The sequence below is a fragment of the Lichenostomus cassidix genome, unplaced genomic scaffold (assembly GCF_008360975.1).
Source record: "Lichenostomus cassidix isolate B80296 unplaced genomic scaffold, HeHo_3.0 HiC_scaffold_33, whole genome shotgun sequence".
In the NCBI taxonomy this organism is placed as follows: domain Eukaryota; kingdom Metazoa; phylum Chordata; class Aves; order Passeriformes; family Meliphagidae; genus Lichenostomus; species Lichenostomus cassidix.
Genome location: NW_028147632.1, coordinates 4,263,329 through 4,278,674, shown reverse-complemented (window position 1 = coordinate 4,278,674; position 15,346 = coordinate 4,263,329). Strand labels below are relative to the sequence as shown.

At 52.1% G+C, this 15,346-nt stretch overlaps 3 protein-coding genes across 5 annotated transcripts in view; 1 reads left to right on the top strand and 2 right to left on the bottom strand.

Annotated features, from left to right (window-relative positions):
• The window catches only part of ZBTB12 (zinc finger and BTB domain containing 12), a 67,574-nt gene that overhangs the window by 3,687 nt on the left and 48,541 nt on the right, over nucleotides 1-15,346 (bottom strand). The window lies entirely within an intron of this gene.
• Nucleotides 1,091-10,412, top strand: CFB (complement factor B). Of its 3 annotated transcripts, none has more exons than XR_014848634.1 (18): nucleotides 1,091-1,226; nucleotides 2,063-2,248; nucleotides 3,465-3,644; nucleotides 4,217-4,312; nucleotides 4,596-4,732; nucleotides 4,879-5,017; nucleotides 5,372-5,524; nucleotides 5,904-6,005; nucleotides 6,484-6,621; nucleotides 7,079-7,176; nucleotides 7,692-7,809; nucleotides 8,065-8,212; nucleotides 8,545-8,621; nucleotides 8,896-8,996; nucleotides 9,363-9,495; nucleotides 9,612-9,661; nucleotides 9,869-10,112; nucleotides 10,207-10,412. XR_014848634.1 is itself a non-coding variant. In XM_085047220.1 (18 exons), exons 1-18 carry the CDS (start codon nucleotides 1,169-1,171, stop codon nucleotides 10,031-10,033), a joined length of 2,079 nt encoding a protein of 692 aa, XP_084903346.1. In that variant the 5' UTR covers nucleotides 1,091-1,168; the 3' UTR covers nucleotides 10,034-10,412. The 3 variants fall into 3 exon arrangements, 2 of the variants coding, with proteins under 2 accessions (XP_084903346.1, XP_084903345.1); XM_085047220.1 differs by adding an exon at nucleotides 2,733-2,756 and having other exon boundaries at nucleotides 2,063-2,224; nucleotides 9,869-10,412; XM_085047219.1 differs by having other exon boundaries at nucleotides 9,869-10,412.
• On the bottom strand, nucleotides 10,390-15,308 carry NELFE (negative elongation factor complex member E). Its single transcript, XM_085047274.1, has 10 exons — nucleotides 15,109-15,308; nucleotides 14,317-14,389; nucleotides 13,703-13,848; nucleotides 13,308-13,382; nucleotides 12,689-12,723; nucleotides 12,131-12,270; nucleotides 11,337-11,481; nucleotides 10,874-10,928; nucleotides 10,592-10,694; nucleotides 10,390-10,520 (listed from the first exon to the last, which is right to left on the bottom strand). The coding sequence occupies exons 1-10, from the start codon at nucleotides 15,181-15,183 to the stop codon at nucleotides 10,438-10,440; spliced, it is 930 nt and encodes a 309-aa protein (XP_084903400.1). The 5' UTR covers nucleotides 15,184-15,308; the 3' UTR covers nucleotides 10,390-10,437.

Here is a 15,346-nt window from a genome sequence, read left to right as displayed (position 1 = left end):
ATCGCCTCAAAATCACCCAAATTCACCCCAAAATCACCCAAAATAAAAGATAAAAATCACCACAAAATCGACTCAAAATTGTAGGGAAACCACCTAAAATCACCTTAAAATCACCCCAAAAATAGCTTTTAAATCACCCCAAAGTGGCACAAAAAATCACCCAAAAATCACCTCAAAATCACCCAAAAATCACTCCCAAAATCGGCGCAAAATCGCTCAAAAAACCACTCTGAAATTGTCGGGAAATCACCTTAAAATCACCTTAAAAATCACCCAAAATTCGCCTCAAAATCTCTCCCAAAATCGGACAAAAATCACCCCAAAATAATTTTTAAAATCCCAGATTCCCCCGAGGTGTTTTTCAGGACATTAAACACTTTTTTTGTTCCCTGGGGAGTTTTTTGTTGATTAAAGATCTCTTTTTTTGTGCCTCCCGGGCGTTTCTTTGGATTACATTTTGTATTTGTCTCCCAGGTGCGTTTTTTGTGACTTCGAAGCAAATTTTTGCTATTTCTTGCAACTTTTTTGCATTTTTCGGGCAATTTCGGGTGGTTTTGGGGACATTTGATAATTTTTGGTGACAGCAAAGTCATTTTCTGCTCCCCAGCTGCAATTTTCGGGAGTTTTCAGGTGATTTTCGGGACCTTTTCATTCCCTCAGGTAATTTTTGGGGACATTTGAGGCATTTTGGGGACATTTCAGGTGTTCTGGGGACATTAAAAGTATTTAATGCTTTTTTTTTTTTTTTTTTAATTCCAGGTGGTTTTGGGGACACTTTGGCCATTTTTGGTGACAATACAGCAATTTTCGGCATTTTTGGGGACATTTCGGGTGGTTTTGGGGACATTTTGGGCATTTCTGGTGACATTGCTGCAATTTTTGAACCCCTCAGGTTCATTTTTCGGGATATTTCGGACATTTTTGGGGACATTTCGGGTGTTTTTGGGGACATTTTGGGCATTTTCTGTCCCCCCGCGGGGCCCCTCAGTGTCCCCTCGATGTCCACTCAGTGTCCACTCACTGTCCACTCGGTCACTGCCCTTCACCGTCTCATCCCTGTGATTTCCCGGACAGCGCGAGGGGGGAGGGGAGGGTTGGTGACCTCGCTGGACATTCGGACAGCTGGACATTCGGACAGCTGGACAGCTGGACACTCGGACACTCAGCCATGGCCGCAGTTGCCCTCAGGATTCTCCTCTTCCTCCTCCTGCTGCGCTCAGCTCGCGGTCAGTGAGAGAAACCCAAAAAACACCAAAAAAAAAAAAACCCTAAAAAACCCTAAAAAACCCCGAAAATCCCCGAGGGGTTTTGGGGAGATTTTAGAGGCGTTTTTGGTGGTTTTTTGGTGGATTTTGGTGGTTTTGGGGAGTTTTTTGGCGGATTTTTTGAGGGGGTTTTGTGAGGAGATTGGGGTTTTTTGAAGGTCTCTCGGGGTTATTTTGGGGTTTCTTTTGGGTATTTTTGGGGTTTTTTGGGAGGGTTTTGGGGGGGTTTGGAGAGTTTTTTGAGCGTTTCTTTTGGGAAGATTTCCCGGCGGTTGTGGGAATTTTTTGGGATGTTTTGGGGTTTTTTTTCGGGGTTCCTTTGGTGGTTTTTTTTTTCAATTTTCGGGTTTTTTTGCCAGATTTTTTTGGCGTTTTTTGGCGGATTTTAACCGGATTTTTTCCGGATTTTTTGGGGGAGGGTCGGAATTTATTTTTTAGGATTCTCACCCCAAATTTGTGTCCCCAGGCGTGTCCTGCCCCGCGCCCGTGGAGTTCGAGCACGGCTGGTTTTACCCTCGGGGGGCGAGAATCTAAAACCGGGTTTTTTGGGTTTTTTTCGGGGGTTTTTTTTTGGAATTTTTTTCAGTTTTTTTGAGTGTTTCTTTTTGGGAAGATTTCCTGGAAGTTTTGAGGTGTTTTTTGGGATTTTTTCGGGGCTCTTTTGGTGGTTTTTTTCAATTTTTCGGCGTTTTTTACCCGATTTTTGGGGTGTTTTTAGGCGGATTTTAACCGGATTTTTTGGGGGGAAGATCGGAATTTATTTTTTAGGATTCTCACCCCAATTTTGTGTCCCCCAGGCGTGTCCTGCCCCGCGCCCGTGGAGTTCGAGAACGGCTGGTTTTACCCTCGGGCCAAGTTCCACCCTCCCGGCTCCGTGCTGCAGTACGGCTGCGAGGGGGGATTCGTGCTGCGGGGGGCTCCGGAGCGCCGCTGCGGCAACGGGGGGCGCTGGGAGGGTCCTGATCCGGTCTGCGATGATGGATGTGAGTTGGGGGATTTTTGGGAATTTTTTGGGAATTTTTTTAAAATTTTTTTGGGAATTTTTTGTGAATTTTTCCGATTTTTTTGGTGATTTTTGGGAGGTTTTTAGGGGGCTGGGGGCGCTGGGAGGGTCCCGACCCGGTCTGCGATGATGGATGTGAGTTGGGGGAGTTTCGGGAATTTTTTGGGATTTTTTGGGAATTTTTCCGGGTTTTTTCCGGTTTTTTTAAGGGTTTTATTTTGTTTTATGGAGGTTTTTAGGTGTTTTTGGGGGGTCCTTGGGTTTTTTCGTGGGGCGCTGGGAGGGTCCCGACCCGGTCTGCGACGATGGATGTGAGTTGGGGGACTTTTGGGAATTTTTTTGGATTTTTGGGGAATTTTTCCGGTTTTCTTCCCGGAATTTTTAAGGGTTTTATTTTGTTTTATGGAGGTTTTTAGGTGGTTTTTGGGGTGGTTTGGGGGTCTTTGGGGGGCGCTGGGAGGGACCCGACCCAGTCTGCGACGATGGATGTGAGTTGGGGGATTTTCGCGATTTTTTTTTTATTTTTTGGGAATTTTTCCGGGTTTTTTCCGTTATTTTGGGAGGGGTTTTAGGTGGTTTTATGAAGGTTTTTTAGGTGGTTTTTGGGGTGGTTTTTGGGGGTCTTTGGGGGGCGCTGGGAGGGACCCGACCCGGTGTGCGACGATGGATGTAAGATTTTTGGGGAGATTCTGGGGATTTTTGGGAATTTGGAGTGATTTTGGGGTTTTTTAGGAGTGGGTTTAGACTGACGGAGTTCTGCTGCGGGTTTTTGGTGCTTTTCGGGGAGGTTCCGGTGGTTTTGGAGGTTTTTGGGGTGTTTTTTGGGGTCATTCGGTGAGTTTGGGTGGGTTTGGGATGATTTTGGGGGTGGTTGGGGGGTTTCGGTGTACTCTGGTGCATTTGGGTGTAATTTGGGTGTATTTCGGTGCATTTCGGTGCATTTCGGTGCATTTCGGTGTATTTTCGGTACACTTTCGGTGTATTTTCGCTATATTTTTTTGGATTTTTGGGGCTTTTTGGGATTTCCCCCTCTTTAACCCATGGGGCTCCACGGGTGAGTTTTGGGTTGATTTTGGGGTGATTTCGGTTCATTTTGGGGTATTTTTCGTGTGAATTTTTTGATTTTTCGCTATATTTTTTGCGATGTTTTCGGGATTTTTTGTGGTTTTTCCCCTCTTTAACCCTTTCCCCGCCAGCCGGCGCCTGCCCCGCCCCCGCCGTGCCCCCGGGGGCTTCCATAGAAGGTTCTCGATCGCGGTTCTCGGTGGAAGGAGTGGTTCGGTTCCGCTGCCGCCCGGGGCTGCAGCTCGTGGGGTCAGCCGAGCGGCGATGCCTGGAGGGGGGAGCGTGGAGCGGGAGCAACCCCCGGTGCAGGGGTGAGAGATTTGGGGGATTTTGGGGAAATTTGGGGGGTTTTGGGTGGGTTTTGAGGGGTTTTTGTGGGAATTTTGAGGAGATTTGGGGAGGGTTTGGGGGCTTCTGGGTGGGTTTTGGGGGATTTGGGGAGGTTTAGAGGGTCCTGGGTGGGTTTAGGGGGTCCTGGGTGGATCCTGGAGGGTTTTGGGGAGGTTTTGGGGGAGTTTGGGGGAATTTTGGGGAGATTTGGAGGGATTTGGGGGGAGTTTGGAGGGTCCTGGGTGGGTTTGGAGGAGTTCCAAGGGGGTTCTGAGTGGGGTTTTGCTGGTTTTTTGGGGGGTTTTGGGGTCCCGGGGGAATTTGGGGATCCCAGGAGGGTCCCAACACTAACCCCGTGTGTTTCCCACCCCCTGTGTCGCCCCCAGACCCAAATTCCTTCGACTCCCCTGAGGTTGTCGCTGAGTTTTGGGGATTTTTTTTTTTGTTTTTTGGGGTTTTTTTTTGCTTTTTTGGGATCCCAAGTGGGTTTTTGGGATCCCAGGAGGGTCCTGGCATTAACCTCGTGTTTCCCACCCCCCAATGTCGCCCCCAGACCCAAATTCCTTCGACTCCCCCGAGGATGTCGCTGAGGCTTTCTTGGCGTCTTTGACCCAAACCGTGGAGATTTCTGAGGCCAACGTGACCCATGGTGGGATTTGGGGGGTCCTGGGGGGATTTTGGGGTGTCCTGGGGGGATTTTGGGGTGTCCTGGGGGGCTTTGGGGGTTCCTGGGCGGGTCTGGAGAGCTTTGGGGGTGTCTCGGGGGTCTCAAGCCCCCCAGACCCAAATCGAGGGGCTCTGAGAGTCCCTGTAGGTCTCTATGGGTTCCTATGGGTCTGGGGGCTTTCCTGGGTGTCCCTGAGGGTCCCAGGGGGTCTCAGGGGTCAGTTTTGGGGTTCCCGGGGGTCTCAGGGGTCCCCAAACCCCCCCAGACGCCACCCTGAAGAGGAGGATCCGGCTGGAGTCGGGTGGAGCTCTCAACGTGTTTCTGGTGCTCGACGCCTCGCGGAGTGTGACCAAAAAGGATTTCCAGAGCGCCAGGAGAGCCCTGGGGGAGCTCGTGGAGAAGGTGGAGACCCCAAAAACCCCAAAAATCCACCCTGAAAACCCAAAAAACGGCCTTAGAAACCCCAAAAACCCCAAAAATCCACCCTGAAAACCCCAAAAACATGCCTGAAAAACCCTCAAAACCCTTTCTCACCCCAAACCCCACAGATCGCCAGCTATGGGGCCAAACCCCGTTATGGGATCGTGACTTTCGGCTCCAGGGCCAAAGTCGTTCTCAGCCCTACAGAGCCTGAAGCTGCTGATGCAGCTTCGGTGAAGCAGAAAATTGCAGAATTACCTGCGGAAGGTGAGATTTGGGGTTTTTTGGGATTTGGGGGTTCTGTAGGATTTCTGTGGTTTCTGTGGGGTTTCTGTGGGTTCTGTGGGGTTTTTGTAGGATTTCTGAAGGGTTTATAGGATTTGGGGGACTCCGGGGTGGTTTTTGGGGTGATTTTTTTTGGGTTTTTTGGGTTTTCTTGACCCCTCTGCCCCCCCAGCTAACTCCCAAGCCCCTGGAACCAACCTGGCCGGAGCTCTGTTGGTTTCTATAGGATTTCTATAGGATTTCTGTGGGGTTTATGGGATTTGGGTGATTCCGGGGTGGTTTCTGGGGTGGTTTTTGGGGTTTTCTTGGGTTTTCTTGACCTCTCTGCCCCCCCAGCTCACTCCCAAGCCCCTGGCACCAACCTGGCCGGAGCTCTCCGGGCTGTTTATGAACTTCTGGTGCAGCAGGAGAGAGCAGAGGAGATGCAGGGGCTGCAACCTCCCCCGGTGACCAACAGCACTCGGCACGTCATCGTCATCATGACCGATGGTGGGACCCCAAAAACACCCCGAAAACACCCCGAAAACATCCCAAAAATACCCCAAAATTGCCCCAAAAACATCCCAAAAATACCCCAAAACCTGCTCCAAAAACATCCCAAAAATACCCCAAAAACGTCCCAAAAATAACCCGAAAAATACCCTAAAAACTGCCCTGAAATCACATCAAAATCATCCCAAAATCACCCCAAAAATTGCCTCAAAGCCACCGTAAAAATACCCCAAAAACACTTCAAAAACATCTCCAAAATCACCCCAAAAAACCCCAAAATCACCTCCAGAAACACACCCAAACCACCCCCAAATCACCCCAAAACCACCCAAATCACCCCAAATCCCCAAAATTCCCCAAAATCCCCGATTTCCAGGCCGGGCCAACATGGGAGGATCTCCAGTTCCTGTCATGCAGCAAATCCGGGAGTTGCTGAGCATCGGGAGAGACCCGCGGCAGGACAGGGAGGATTTCCTGGGTGGGTTTGGGGATTTTGGGGATTTTTGGGGAGTTTGGGGTATTTTGGGGTGTTTGGGGAGGAATATTGGGGGATTTTGGGGAGGAATTTTGGGATTTGGGGGGATTTAGGGAGGATTTGAGGGGGAAATTGGGGAATTCGAGGTGAGTTTGGGGGCATTTGGGGTGTTTTAGGGTATTTTGGGGAGGATTTTTATGGTTTCGGGTGTTTTGGGGTGGTTTTTGGGGGTATTTTTGTGTTTTGGGGTATTTCAGAATGGTTTTTTGGGTTTTTGGTGTATTTTTGGGATATTTCAGGTCCTCTGACCCCATTTTCCCTCCCCAGATATTCACACCTTCCCCCTGGGTGACTTTGGGGTTATTTTTTATTATTTTGGGGTATTTCAGGGTGGTTTTTGGGGTATTTCGGGGTGTTTTTTTGGGATTTTTGGGTGTGTTTTGGTGTTTTGGGGTCCCCTGACCCCATTTTCCCATCCCAGATGTTTACACCTTCGGCCTGAGCGACGACGCTCACATCCAAACCCTGAACGATTTGGCTTCTCACAAACCTGGGGAGGAACATGTTTTCATCCTCAAGAACTTCGACGACCTGGAGGAAGTGTTCAGCCGCATGATCGGTACCTAAAAACCCCAAAAACACCCAAAAAAACCCCAAAACCCCACTCAAAACTGAAAAGACACCCCAAAAAACCACCCTGAAAACCCCAAAAACTGCCCTGGAAACCCAAAAACTGCCCCCAAACTCCTGAAAAACACCAAAAAACACCCCAAAATCACCCCAAAAACTACCAGAAAAACCTCTAACACATCCCAAAAAAAACCCCAAAACCACCCCCAAAAATCCCAAAAACCTTTTAAAACCACCCCAAAACCCACCCCGAAACCAACCAAAAAACAAACAAAAAAACCCCTAAAAACCACCCCAAATCACCCCTAAAACCCCAAATCTCCCCAAAAACCCAAAACCACCCATAAAACCACTCCAAAAATCACCCCAAAAACTCCCCAAACCAGCAAAACCCATCCCAAAATCGCCCCAAAAACCCCCAAATCACCCCAAAATCCCAAATGCAGATGAGAGCTCCACGCTGGAGCTCTGTGGGGTCAGCCAGGAGTTCCTGAAGGACGAAGATCGAGAGAAAAACCCCTGGGAGGCTTCGGTGACAGTGACGGTGAGATTGGGGGATTTTTGGGATTTTTAGGGCTTTTCTTGGGGTTTTTGGGATTTTTTTGCTCAATCCAGGTGTTCTGACCCCAAATTTCCCCATTTTTCCCCCGAATTTTTCCCCAGTGCCCCGAGAAGGGCAAGGAGAGCTGCCAAGGGTCCCTGGTGTTTCCATACTCCGGGGTTTTTTGGGGGATTTTTGGGGTGGTTTTTGGGGTTTTTTGGGGTTTTTTTGGGGGTTTTTTGGGGTGGTTTTTGGGATTTTTTGGGGTGGTTTTTGGGGTTTTTTGGGGTGGTTTTTGGGATTTTTTGGGGTGGTTTTTGGGGTTTTTTGGGGTGGTTTTTGGGGGATTTTTGGGTTTTTTGGGGTGGTTTTTGGGGTGTTTTTGGGGTTTTTTGGGGTGTTTTTAGGTTTTTTTGGGGTGGTTTTTGGGGTTTTTTGGGGTGGTTTTTGGGGTTTTTTGGGTCAATCCCCATGTTTTCACCCTCCTGACCCCAATTTTCCCCTAATTTCCCCCCCAGCGCCCCGAGAAGGGCAAGGAGAGCTGCCAAGGCTCGCTGGTCTCTCCATACTTCATCCTCACCGCAGCTCATTGCTTCACCACCACTGACCAGCCGGAGTGGCTGAGAGTGGACATCGGTCAGCTGGGGACATTTGGGGACACTGCAGGGTTTGGGATTCTTTTGGGGTGTTTTGGGGATTTTTTAGGTTTCTTTGGGGGGGCTTTTTGGGTTTTTTTAGGGGGTTTTGGGGATGTTTTTGGTGTGTTTTGGGCTTTTTTAGGGTTTTTTTTGTAGTTTTTTCAGGGGTTTTTTCAGGGTTTTTTTTCAGGGTTTTTTGGGGGTTTTCAGTTTTTTTTGGATATTTCTAACCCCCCAAACTGTGTCCCCCCAGGCGGGGAGCACCGGGGTGTCTCGGAGCTCTTCCTGCACCCTGGCTTTAAACTCGAGGCTCACAAATCCCGAAATGTTCCCGAATTTTACGATTTTGATGTCGCTTTGGTGCAGCTGGACAAAGCAGTGAAGTTCTCCTCCACCCAGCGGTGAGACTTTTGGGGGATTTTGGGGGAATTTTGGGGTTTTATTAGAGTGTTTTTGGAATTTTTGGGGGTTTTTTTGGGGTGGTTTGGAGAGGGTTTTGTGGGTTTTTTGTGGTTTTTCTTGGGTTTTTTTAGGATTTTTTTGGGACGGTTTTAAGGGTTTTGGGAATTTTTGGGTGTTTTTGGTTTTTTGGGGGTTTCTTTTGGGTTTTCTTTGGGGGTTTTTTTGGGGTGGTTTTGGGGTTTTTTTCGGTGTGGTTTTGGGGTGATTTTGCAGTGTTTTCGGGGTGGTTTGGGGCTGTTTTTGGGGTTCTAACCCCCTTTCCCCTCCCCAGCCCCATCTGCATTCCCTGCACTGAAGGAGCATCGAGAGCTCTGAGGCTGCCGGAGAAGAGTTCCTGCCAGGACCACCGTGAGACCCCAAAAACCCCCAAAATCACCCCAAAAACCCCTCAAATCACCCAAAAAACACTCAAAATCACCCCCAAAATCCCCAAAATCCCCCCAAAAACCCCCAAAATCACCCAAAACAACACTCAAAATTACCCCCAAAACCCCCAAAATCACCCCTGAGACCCCAAAATCACTCCAAAAACCACCTCCTGTGACCCCCCTGGTGACCCTCAGTGACCTTTGGTGACCCCTAGTGACCCCTGGTGACCCTCAGTGTCCCCCTGTCCCCCCAGGGCGGCTGCTGTTGCCCCCCAAGAACGTCGAGGCGTTCTTCCTGACCAAGCGACGCTCAGTGCTGAGACGGCAGAGAGTCCTGCTGAAGCTGGGCGACCAGGTGGGGACAGGGAGGGGACAGCTGGGTGACAGGGGACAGCCCTGGGTGACACCCCGTGTCCATCTGTCCATGCTGACACTGTGTCCCCCCAGTGTCCTCTGATATCCCTAATATCCCCAATGTCCCCAGTGTCTTCTCTGTCCCCAATATTTCCAATGTCCCTGATGTCCCCAAATATCCCCAATACCCCCGATATCCCCAATGTCTCCTCTGTCCCCGATGTCCCCCAGTGTCCCCAATGTCCCCAATGTCCCTGATGTCCCCTGTGTCCCCTGTGTCCCCAAATACCCCCAATATCTCCTCTGTCCCCAATGTCCTCTCTGTCCCGAGTGTCCCTGATGTCCCCAATGTCCCCTGTGTCCCCAGCGCGCTCCCTGTGAAGCTGACGCTCTCCGCGCTCCTCCCTACGCCAATGTCACCTCCCTGGATGACGTTGTCACCCCGAGGTTCCTCTGCTCAGGTGGCACTGAGCCCCAGGTGGATCCCAACGCCATACCAGGTACGGACCGGTATGGACCAGTACAAACCAGTATAAACCGGTATGGACCAGTACAGACCAGTACAAACCAGTATAAACCAGTACAGACCAGTATGGACCAAGTTTGTCCCCCACAGGTGACTCTGGAGGTCCTGTCATTGTCACCTGGGGGAAACGACAGTTCCAGGTCAGCAGGGATACTGGGGGGACTGGGAGGGACTGGGATGGGACTGGGATGGAGTGGGATGGACATTAGGGACACTGGGAGGGATTGGGACAAACTGGTGCTCCCAGGTGTTGGCCTGAGCTGGGTGGGTGTGGTCAGTTCTGGGCGTGGTCAGTTCTGGGTGTGGTCAGTTCTGGGTGTGGTCAGTGACCCCTGTGTGACCCCCAGGTGGGCGTGGTCAGCTGGGGCGTGGTCTCGGATCGCCACAATGACCGCGCTGACCACGATCGCCGCTACCCTTCCTACGCCCGCGACTTCCACATCAACCTCTTCGAGGTTCTGCCCTGGCTGAGGGACAAGCTGAGCGACGAGGACTTGGGCTTCCTGCCCTGAGGGACACGGCCGGACAGATGGACACGGCCTGGATATGCTATGGACAGAGATGGACACGGCCAGAGCTGGCTGGACACACCTGGACAGACACTGCACACACCTGGACAGACACTGGACACAGCTGGACATGTCCTGGACACAGCTGGACACACCCAGATACATCCTGAACACACCTGGACATACCCTGGACACAGCTGGACACAGCTGGACACACCCTCCTCCTGTGACATCACCACCCCAAATGTCCCCAGGTATCCCCTGGGTGTCCCTGAATGTCCCCTGAGTGTCCCCTGAGTGTCCCTGAGTATCCCCACTCCACCCCCCAGCCACAATAAATAACCACAGGAGCCAATCAATGACCACAAGTGACGATAAATGACCAGCAGTGACCACAGCCGTGTCCTTTATTGTCCCCCGAAGAAGTCCTCGTTGTAAACCACCTGTGACCTTTTGTCCCTGTGTGACCCCTTGGCGCTGTTCTTCACGGCTGGGGGGCAGGGAGGGGTCAGTGACACCGCCAGGACACCCCAGTGACCCCCTGAGTGACCCCAGACTCACCCAGTGACCCCCAGAGGGATTTTCCAGTCGCTGCGTCCAGCATTGGCTGCTTTCGGGCGATGCTGACCTTGAGCTGAACGTCCTGGACAACTGACCCGTTCAGCTGGGGGCAGAGAGGGGTCAGCAGGGTGGGGAGAGCATTGGGACCCCAAAGCTGGCCCCAGAGTGACCCAAAACTAACCCCAAACCACCACCAAGTCCCCCCAGGACCCCCAGACTGCCCCAAAATCCCCAAACTGCCCCAAAATCCCACAAACTGCCCCAAATCCCCAAACTGCCCACCTCGGCCATGGCCTGGTCAGCTGACTCCATCTTCTCGAAGGTGACAAAGGCACAGCTGGGGGACAGAGGGACATTGGGGGTGGGGCAGGGCTGGACACACCCACAGGCCTTGGCCACGCCCCTCACAGCCATGCCACCTCCCCAGCTGTGACCACACCCACCTCAAGCCCCTCCCACCGCCTGACCCCACCCACATTTGGCTCCTCCCACACTCAAGCTCCACCCACATCAAGCCCCACCTGCCACCTGACCACACCCCATTTAGCTCCTCCCACAACTCATTAGCCTATGCCAGACTCCACCCCCATCAAGCCCCACCCACCACTGAACCCACCCAGTTTAGCTCCTCCCACAATCCCAACGCCATTTGTCACACCAAGCCCCGCCCACCAGCCACACCCCATTTAGCCACGCCCACTCTGTGCCATCATGTTAGGCCCCGCCCACATCAGGCTCCACCCACTTGCGGGGCGTGTCCATGGAGAGGTCGATGATGGCGCCGAAGGGGCTGAAGGCAGAGCGGAGCAGCTCGGGGCTGAGATCAGAGCCATGGACATAGAGAGTGTTCCCTTTGCGGGGCGGGCGGCGCTCCGGGAACGAGTCTGACCCTGTTGGGGACAGTGGGGACATTGGGGACAGTCATTGGGGACATTGGGGACAGAGGCAGACTGAGATCAGAGCCATGGACGTAGAGAGTGTTCCCCTTGCGGGGCGGGCGGCGCTTGGGGAACGAGTCTGACCCTGCCTGGGGACACCGATTGGGGACAGTTAGGGACACTCGGGGACAGTCTGACCCTGACTGGGGACATTGGGGACAGTTAGGGACATTGCCATGGGGACAGAGCCAGGCTGAGATCAGAGCCATGGACGTACAGAGTGTTCCCCTTGCGGGGTGGGCGGCGCTCCGGGAACGAGTCTGACCCTGTTTGGGGATACTGGGGACATTGGGGACAGTCTGACCCTGACTGGGGACACTGGGGACATTGGGGACAGCTGGGGACACAGGAATGGGGTTAGGGACAGAGCCATGGGGTTGGGGACAGCCCATTGTTAGGGTCCCAATTCCCATTTTAGGATCCCAAACCCCATTTTAGGGTCCCAAATCCCATTTCCATCCATACTCCGGAAGGTTCCGTCTCTCTCCCGCCACTCCTCAGGCTCAATTTTAGGATCCCAAACCCCATTTTAGGGTCCCAAACCCCATTTTAGGATCCCAAATCCCCATTTTAGGGTCCCAAATCCCATTTCCATCCATACTCCGGAAGGTTCCGTCTCTCTCCCGCCGCTCCTCGGGCTCCAGCTCACTCTCCCACTCCAGCCTCCTCTCCCCTCTCTCGGGGGTCTCTCCCCGCTGACCCCCCTCGGCGTCCCGCAGCCGGTCTGAGGCGCTGACAAAGCTGGGGGGGAAACGGGGGTTATGGGAGCCCAAAATACCCCAAATTATCCCCAAAATCATCCTCCAAATCCCTGAAATAATCCCCAAAATAATCCCTTAAATAATCCCCTAAATAATCTCCTCGGCGTCCCGCAGCCGGTCTGAGGCGCTGACAAAGCTGGGGGAAAATGGGGGTTATGGGAGCCCAAAATCCCACCAAAAATCCTACAAATCATCCCCAAATCATCCTCCAAATCCCTGAAATAATCCCTGAAATAACCCCTGAAATAATCCCCTAAATAATCCTCCAAATCCCTTAAATAATCCCCAAAAAAATCCCCTAAACAATTCCCTAAATAACCCCTGAAATAATCCCTTAAATAATCCCCCAAACGATCCCCAAACCTCAAAAATCCCCTAAAAATCCCAAATCCACTCACCTCTCATACAGAGATTTCCTCTGCGGGCGACGTGACTGGAAAAGGGAGATCAGGAGATCAATAATCAATCAGGAGATCAATCAGAAGATCAATAATCAATCAGGGAGATCAATAATCAATCAGGAGAACAATAATCAATCAAGGAGATCAATCATCAATCAGGAGATCAATCAGGGAGATCAATCATCAATCAAGGAGATCAATCATCAATCAGGGGATCAATCAGGGGGATCAGGGGGTCCCAACCCCCCAAAACAAAAGGCAAAGGGTCTTTCTGACCCCACAGAACCCCAAACCCATTTTTTGGGTTCACAGAACCCCAAATCCCATGCTTTGGGGTCACCAAACCCATTTTTTGGGTCCCAAATCCCATTTTTGGGGTTTTTTGGGTCCATTTTTGGGTCCCAAATCCCATTTTTGGGTTTTTTTGAGTCCATTTTGGGGTGTTTTGGGTCCATTTTTGGGGTTTTTTGGGTCCCAAACCCCATTTTTGGGGTGTTTTGGGTCCATTTTGGGGTGTTTTGGGTCCATTTTGGGGGTTTTTTGGGTCCCAAACCCCATTTTTGGGGTGTTTTGGGTCCATTTTGGGGTGTTTTGGGTCCATTTTGGGGTTCTGTACCTCCTGGGAATCGTCGTCGGCCGAGACGCTGCGCTGGAAGGGCTGGAAGGTGGGCGTGGGACCTTTCTCGGGGTCCTGGGGGGACAAAGGGGGTCAGAGTGTCCCCAGAGTGTCCCCAAATGTCCGCAGAGTGTCCCCAGAGGTCTCTCAAGGTCCCCAGCTGTCCCCAGGCTGTCCCCAAGTGTCCCAGGTGTGTCCCCAGGTGTGTCCCCAAGTGTCCCCAGGCTCTCCCCAGCTCTCCCCAGACTCTCCCCAGGCTGTCCCCAGGCTGTCCCCAGGCTATCCCCAGAATGCCCCCAGAGTGTCCCCAGAGGTCTCTCAATGTCCCCAGACTCTCCCCAGACTGTCCCCAGACTGTCCCAGGCTGTCCCCAGCTGTCCCCCCTGGGGTGTCACCTTGAGTTTCCCCTCGAGGGTCCGTGACCGTTTGAATCCCGAGTTCTTGTTCTCGGCCTTGATGGCACTGATGGCTCCTGACTTGACCAGCAGCTTGGCCTGCTCGGTGGCCGTGGCTGTGTCCACTGCCGGCTGGTCTGACATGGCTGCGGACAGCAGGGGACAGGGGGGACAGTGGGGACAGCAGGGGACACAGGGGTCACTGTGGGGTTTGGGGTCCTGGGCTGGGGGAGGTTTGGAGGGTTTTGGGGTGGGATTTGGGGGGATTTGGGGGGTCCTGGAGGGGTTTTGGGGCAATTCGAGGTGGTTTTGGGGCATTTTTGGTGGTTTTGGGGCATTTTTGATGGTTTTGGGGCAATTCGAGGTGGTTTTGGGGCATTTTTTGGTCATTTTGGGGCATTTTTTGGTGGTTTTGGTGATCTCGGGTGGCCCCAGTAGTGAGCACTGGGGAACTGGAGGGTTTGGGGGGATTTTGGGGGATCCTGGGGAGGGTTTGGGGTGTCCTGAGAGACACCAGAGACCCCAAAGGGACCCCAAAGAGATCCTAAAGACCCCATAAAGACCCCAAAAACCCCACAAAGACCCCAAAAATCCCACGAAGACCCCAAACTCACATCTCTTGATTCCCCCCTGGCTGCTGCTGCCTGCAGAGCTTTGCTGCTTCTTCAGAGCCAGGAGAGCTTTTTTCTGTGAAAAATGGGGAAAATGGGAAAAAACGGGGAAAAATGGGGAAATGGGGAAATGGGGAAAATGGGAAAAAATGGGAAAAAAGAGAAAAAAGGGGGAAAGAGAGGGTTGGGAGCTCCGCCGTGACCCAAAAAAACCCGAAAAACCCCCGAAAAATCACCCCAAAAATCACCAAGAAAATCACCCAAAACACCCTAAAAATCACTCCAAAAGCCACTCCAAAAATCCCCCAAAAATAAAAAAAATCACCCAAAAAAACCCTAAAAAATCACCCAAAAATCACAAAAATCACCCCAAAAATCACCAAAAAGTCACCCAAAAAAACCCCAAAAAATCCCCAAACACTCGCAGCACCGCCGGCGCTCCCCCAGCCCTGAGGCGACCCAAAATCACCCAAAATCACCCGAAAATTGCATTTTTTCTGCACAAATCTCTCTCAGATCCACGGAATCTTCACGTCGCTTTCCCACAACCTCGTTCGGCAGCCCCAGACAGGCAAAACCCCCGAAATTCACCCAAAATTCACTAAAATCACCCAAAATTCTCCCAAAATCACCCGAAAATTCCGTTTATTCTCCGCAAATCTCTCAGATCCGCGCAACCTCCGCGTCGCTTCCCCACCACCTCGCTCGGCATCGCCAGGCCCTCAAAACCCCCGAAATGTCCCCAAATTCCCCCAAAATCCCCCGAATTTCCCCCAAATCCCCTCCCCGCCTCACCTTCTTCCTCAGCTTGGCGAATCGCTTCTGCAGCGCTTCCTCCTCCTCGGTGAGCGCGGGCGGCAGCGTCAGCATGGCCTCGGGGACACCCTGGGGACACCTTGGGGACACAAAAGGGACAAAAAGGGACAAAAAGGGACAAAAAGGGACCGAAAACCCGCCGGTTGCCAAGGCAACGAACCGCCGCCGCACCGGGAGCGAGCCGGAAGCGAGCCGCGCTTCCCACAGTGCACCGCGC

What these genes read in the sequence shown, in the direction of transcription:
- NELFE (XM_085047274.1), bottom strand. Translation starts at nt 15,183, where the DNA reads ATGCTGACGCTGCCGCCCGCGCTCACCGAGGAGGAGGAAGCGCTGCAG. An exon ending in CCGACGACGATTCCCAGGAG is followed by an intron (nt 12,724 to 13,307) that starts GTACAGAACCCC and finishes TCCCTTTTCCAG; the next exon opens with TCACGTCGCCCGCAGAGGAA. An exon ending in AGGAAATCTCTGTATGAGAG is followed by an intron (nt 12,271 to 12,688) that starts GTGAGTGGATTT and finishes TTTCCCCCCCAG; the next exon opens with CTTTGTCAGCGCCTCAGACC.
- CFB (XM_085047220.1), top strand. Translation starts at nt 1,169, where the DNA reads ATGGCCGCAGTTGCCCTCAGGATTCTCCTCTTCCTCCTCCTGCTGCGC. An exon ending in TGGGGGAGCTCGTGGAGAAG is followed by an intron (nt 4,733 to 4,878) that starts GTGGAGACCCCA and finishes CAAACCCCACAG; the next exon opens with ATCGCCAGCTATGGGGCCAA. An exon ending in TGCAGAATTACCTGCGGAAG is followed by an intron (nt 5,018 to 5,371) that starts GTGAGATTTGGG and finishes CTGCCCCCCCAG; the next exon opens with CTCACTCCCAAGCCCCTGGC.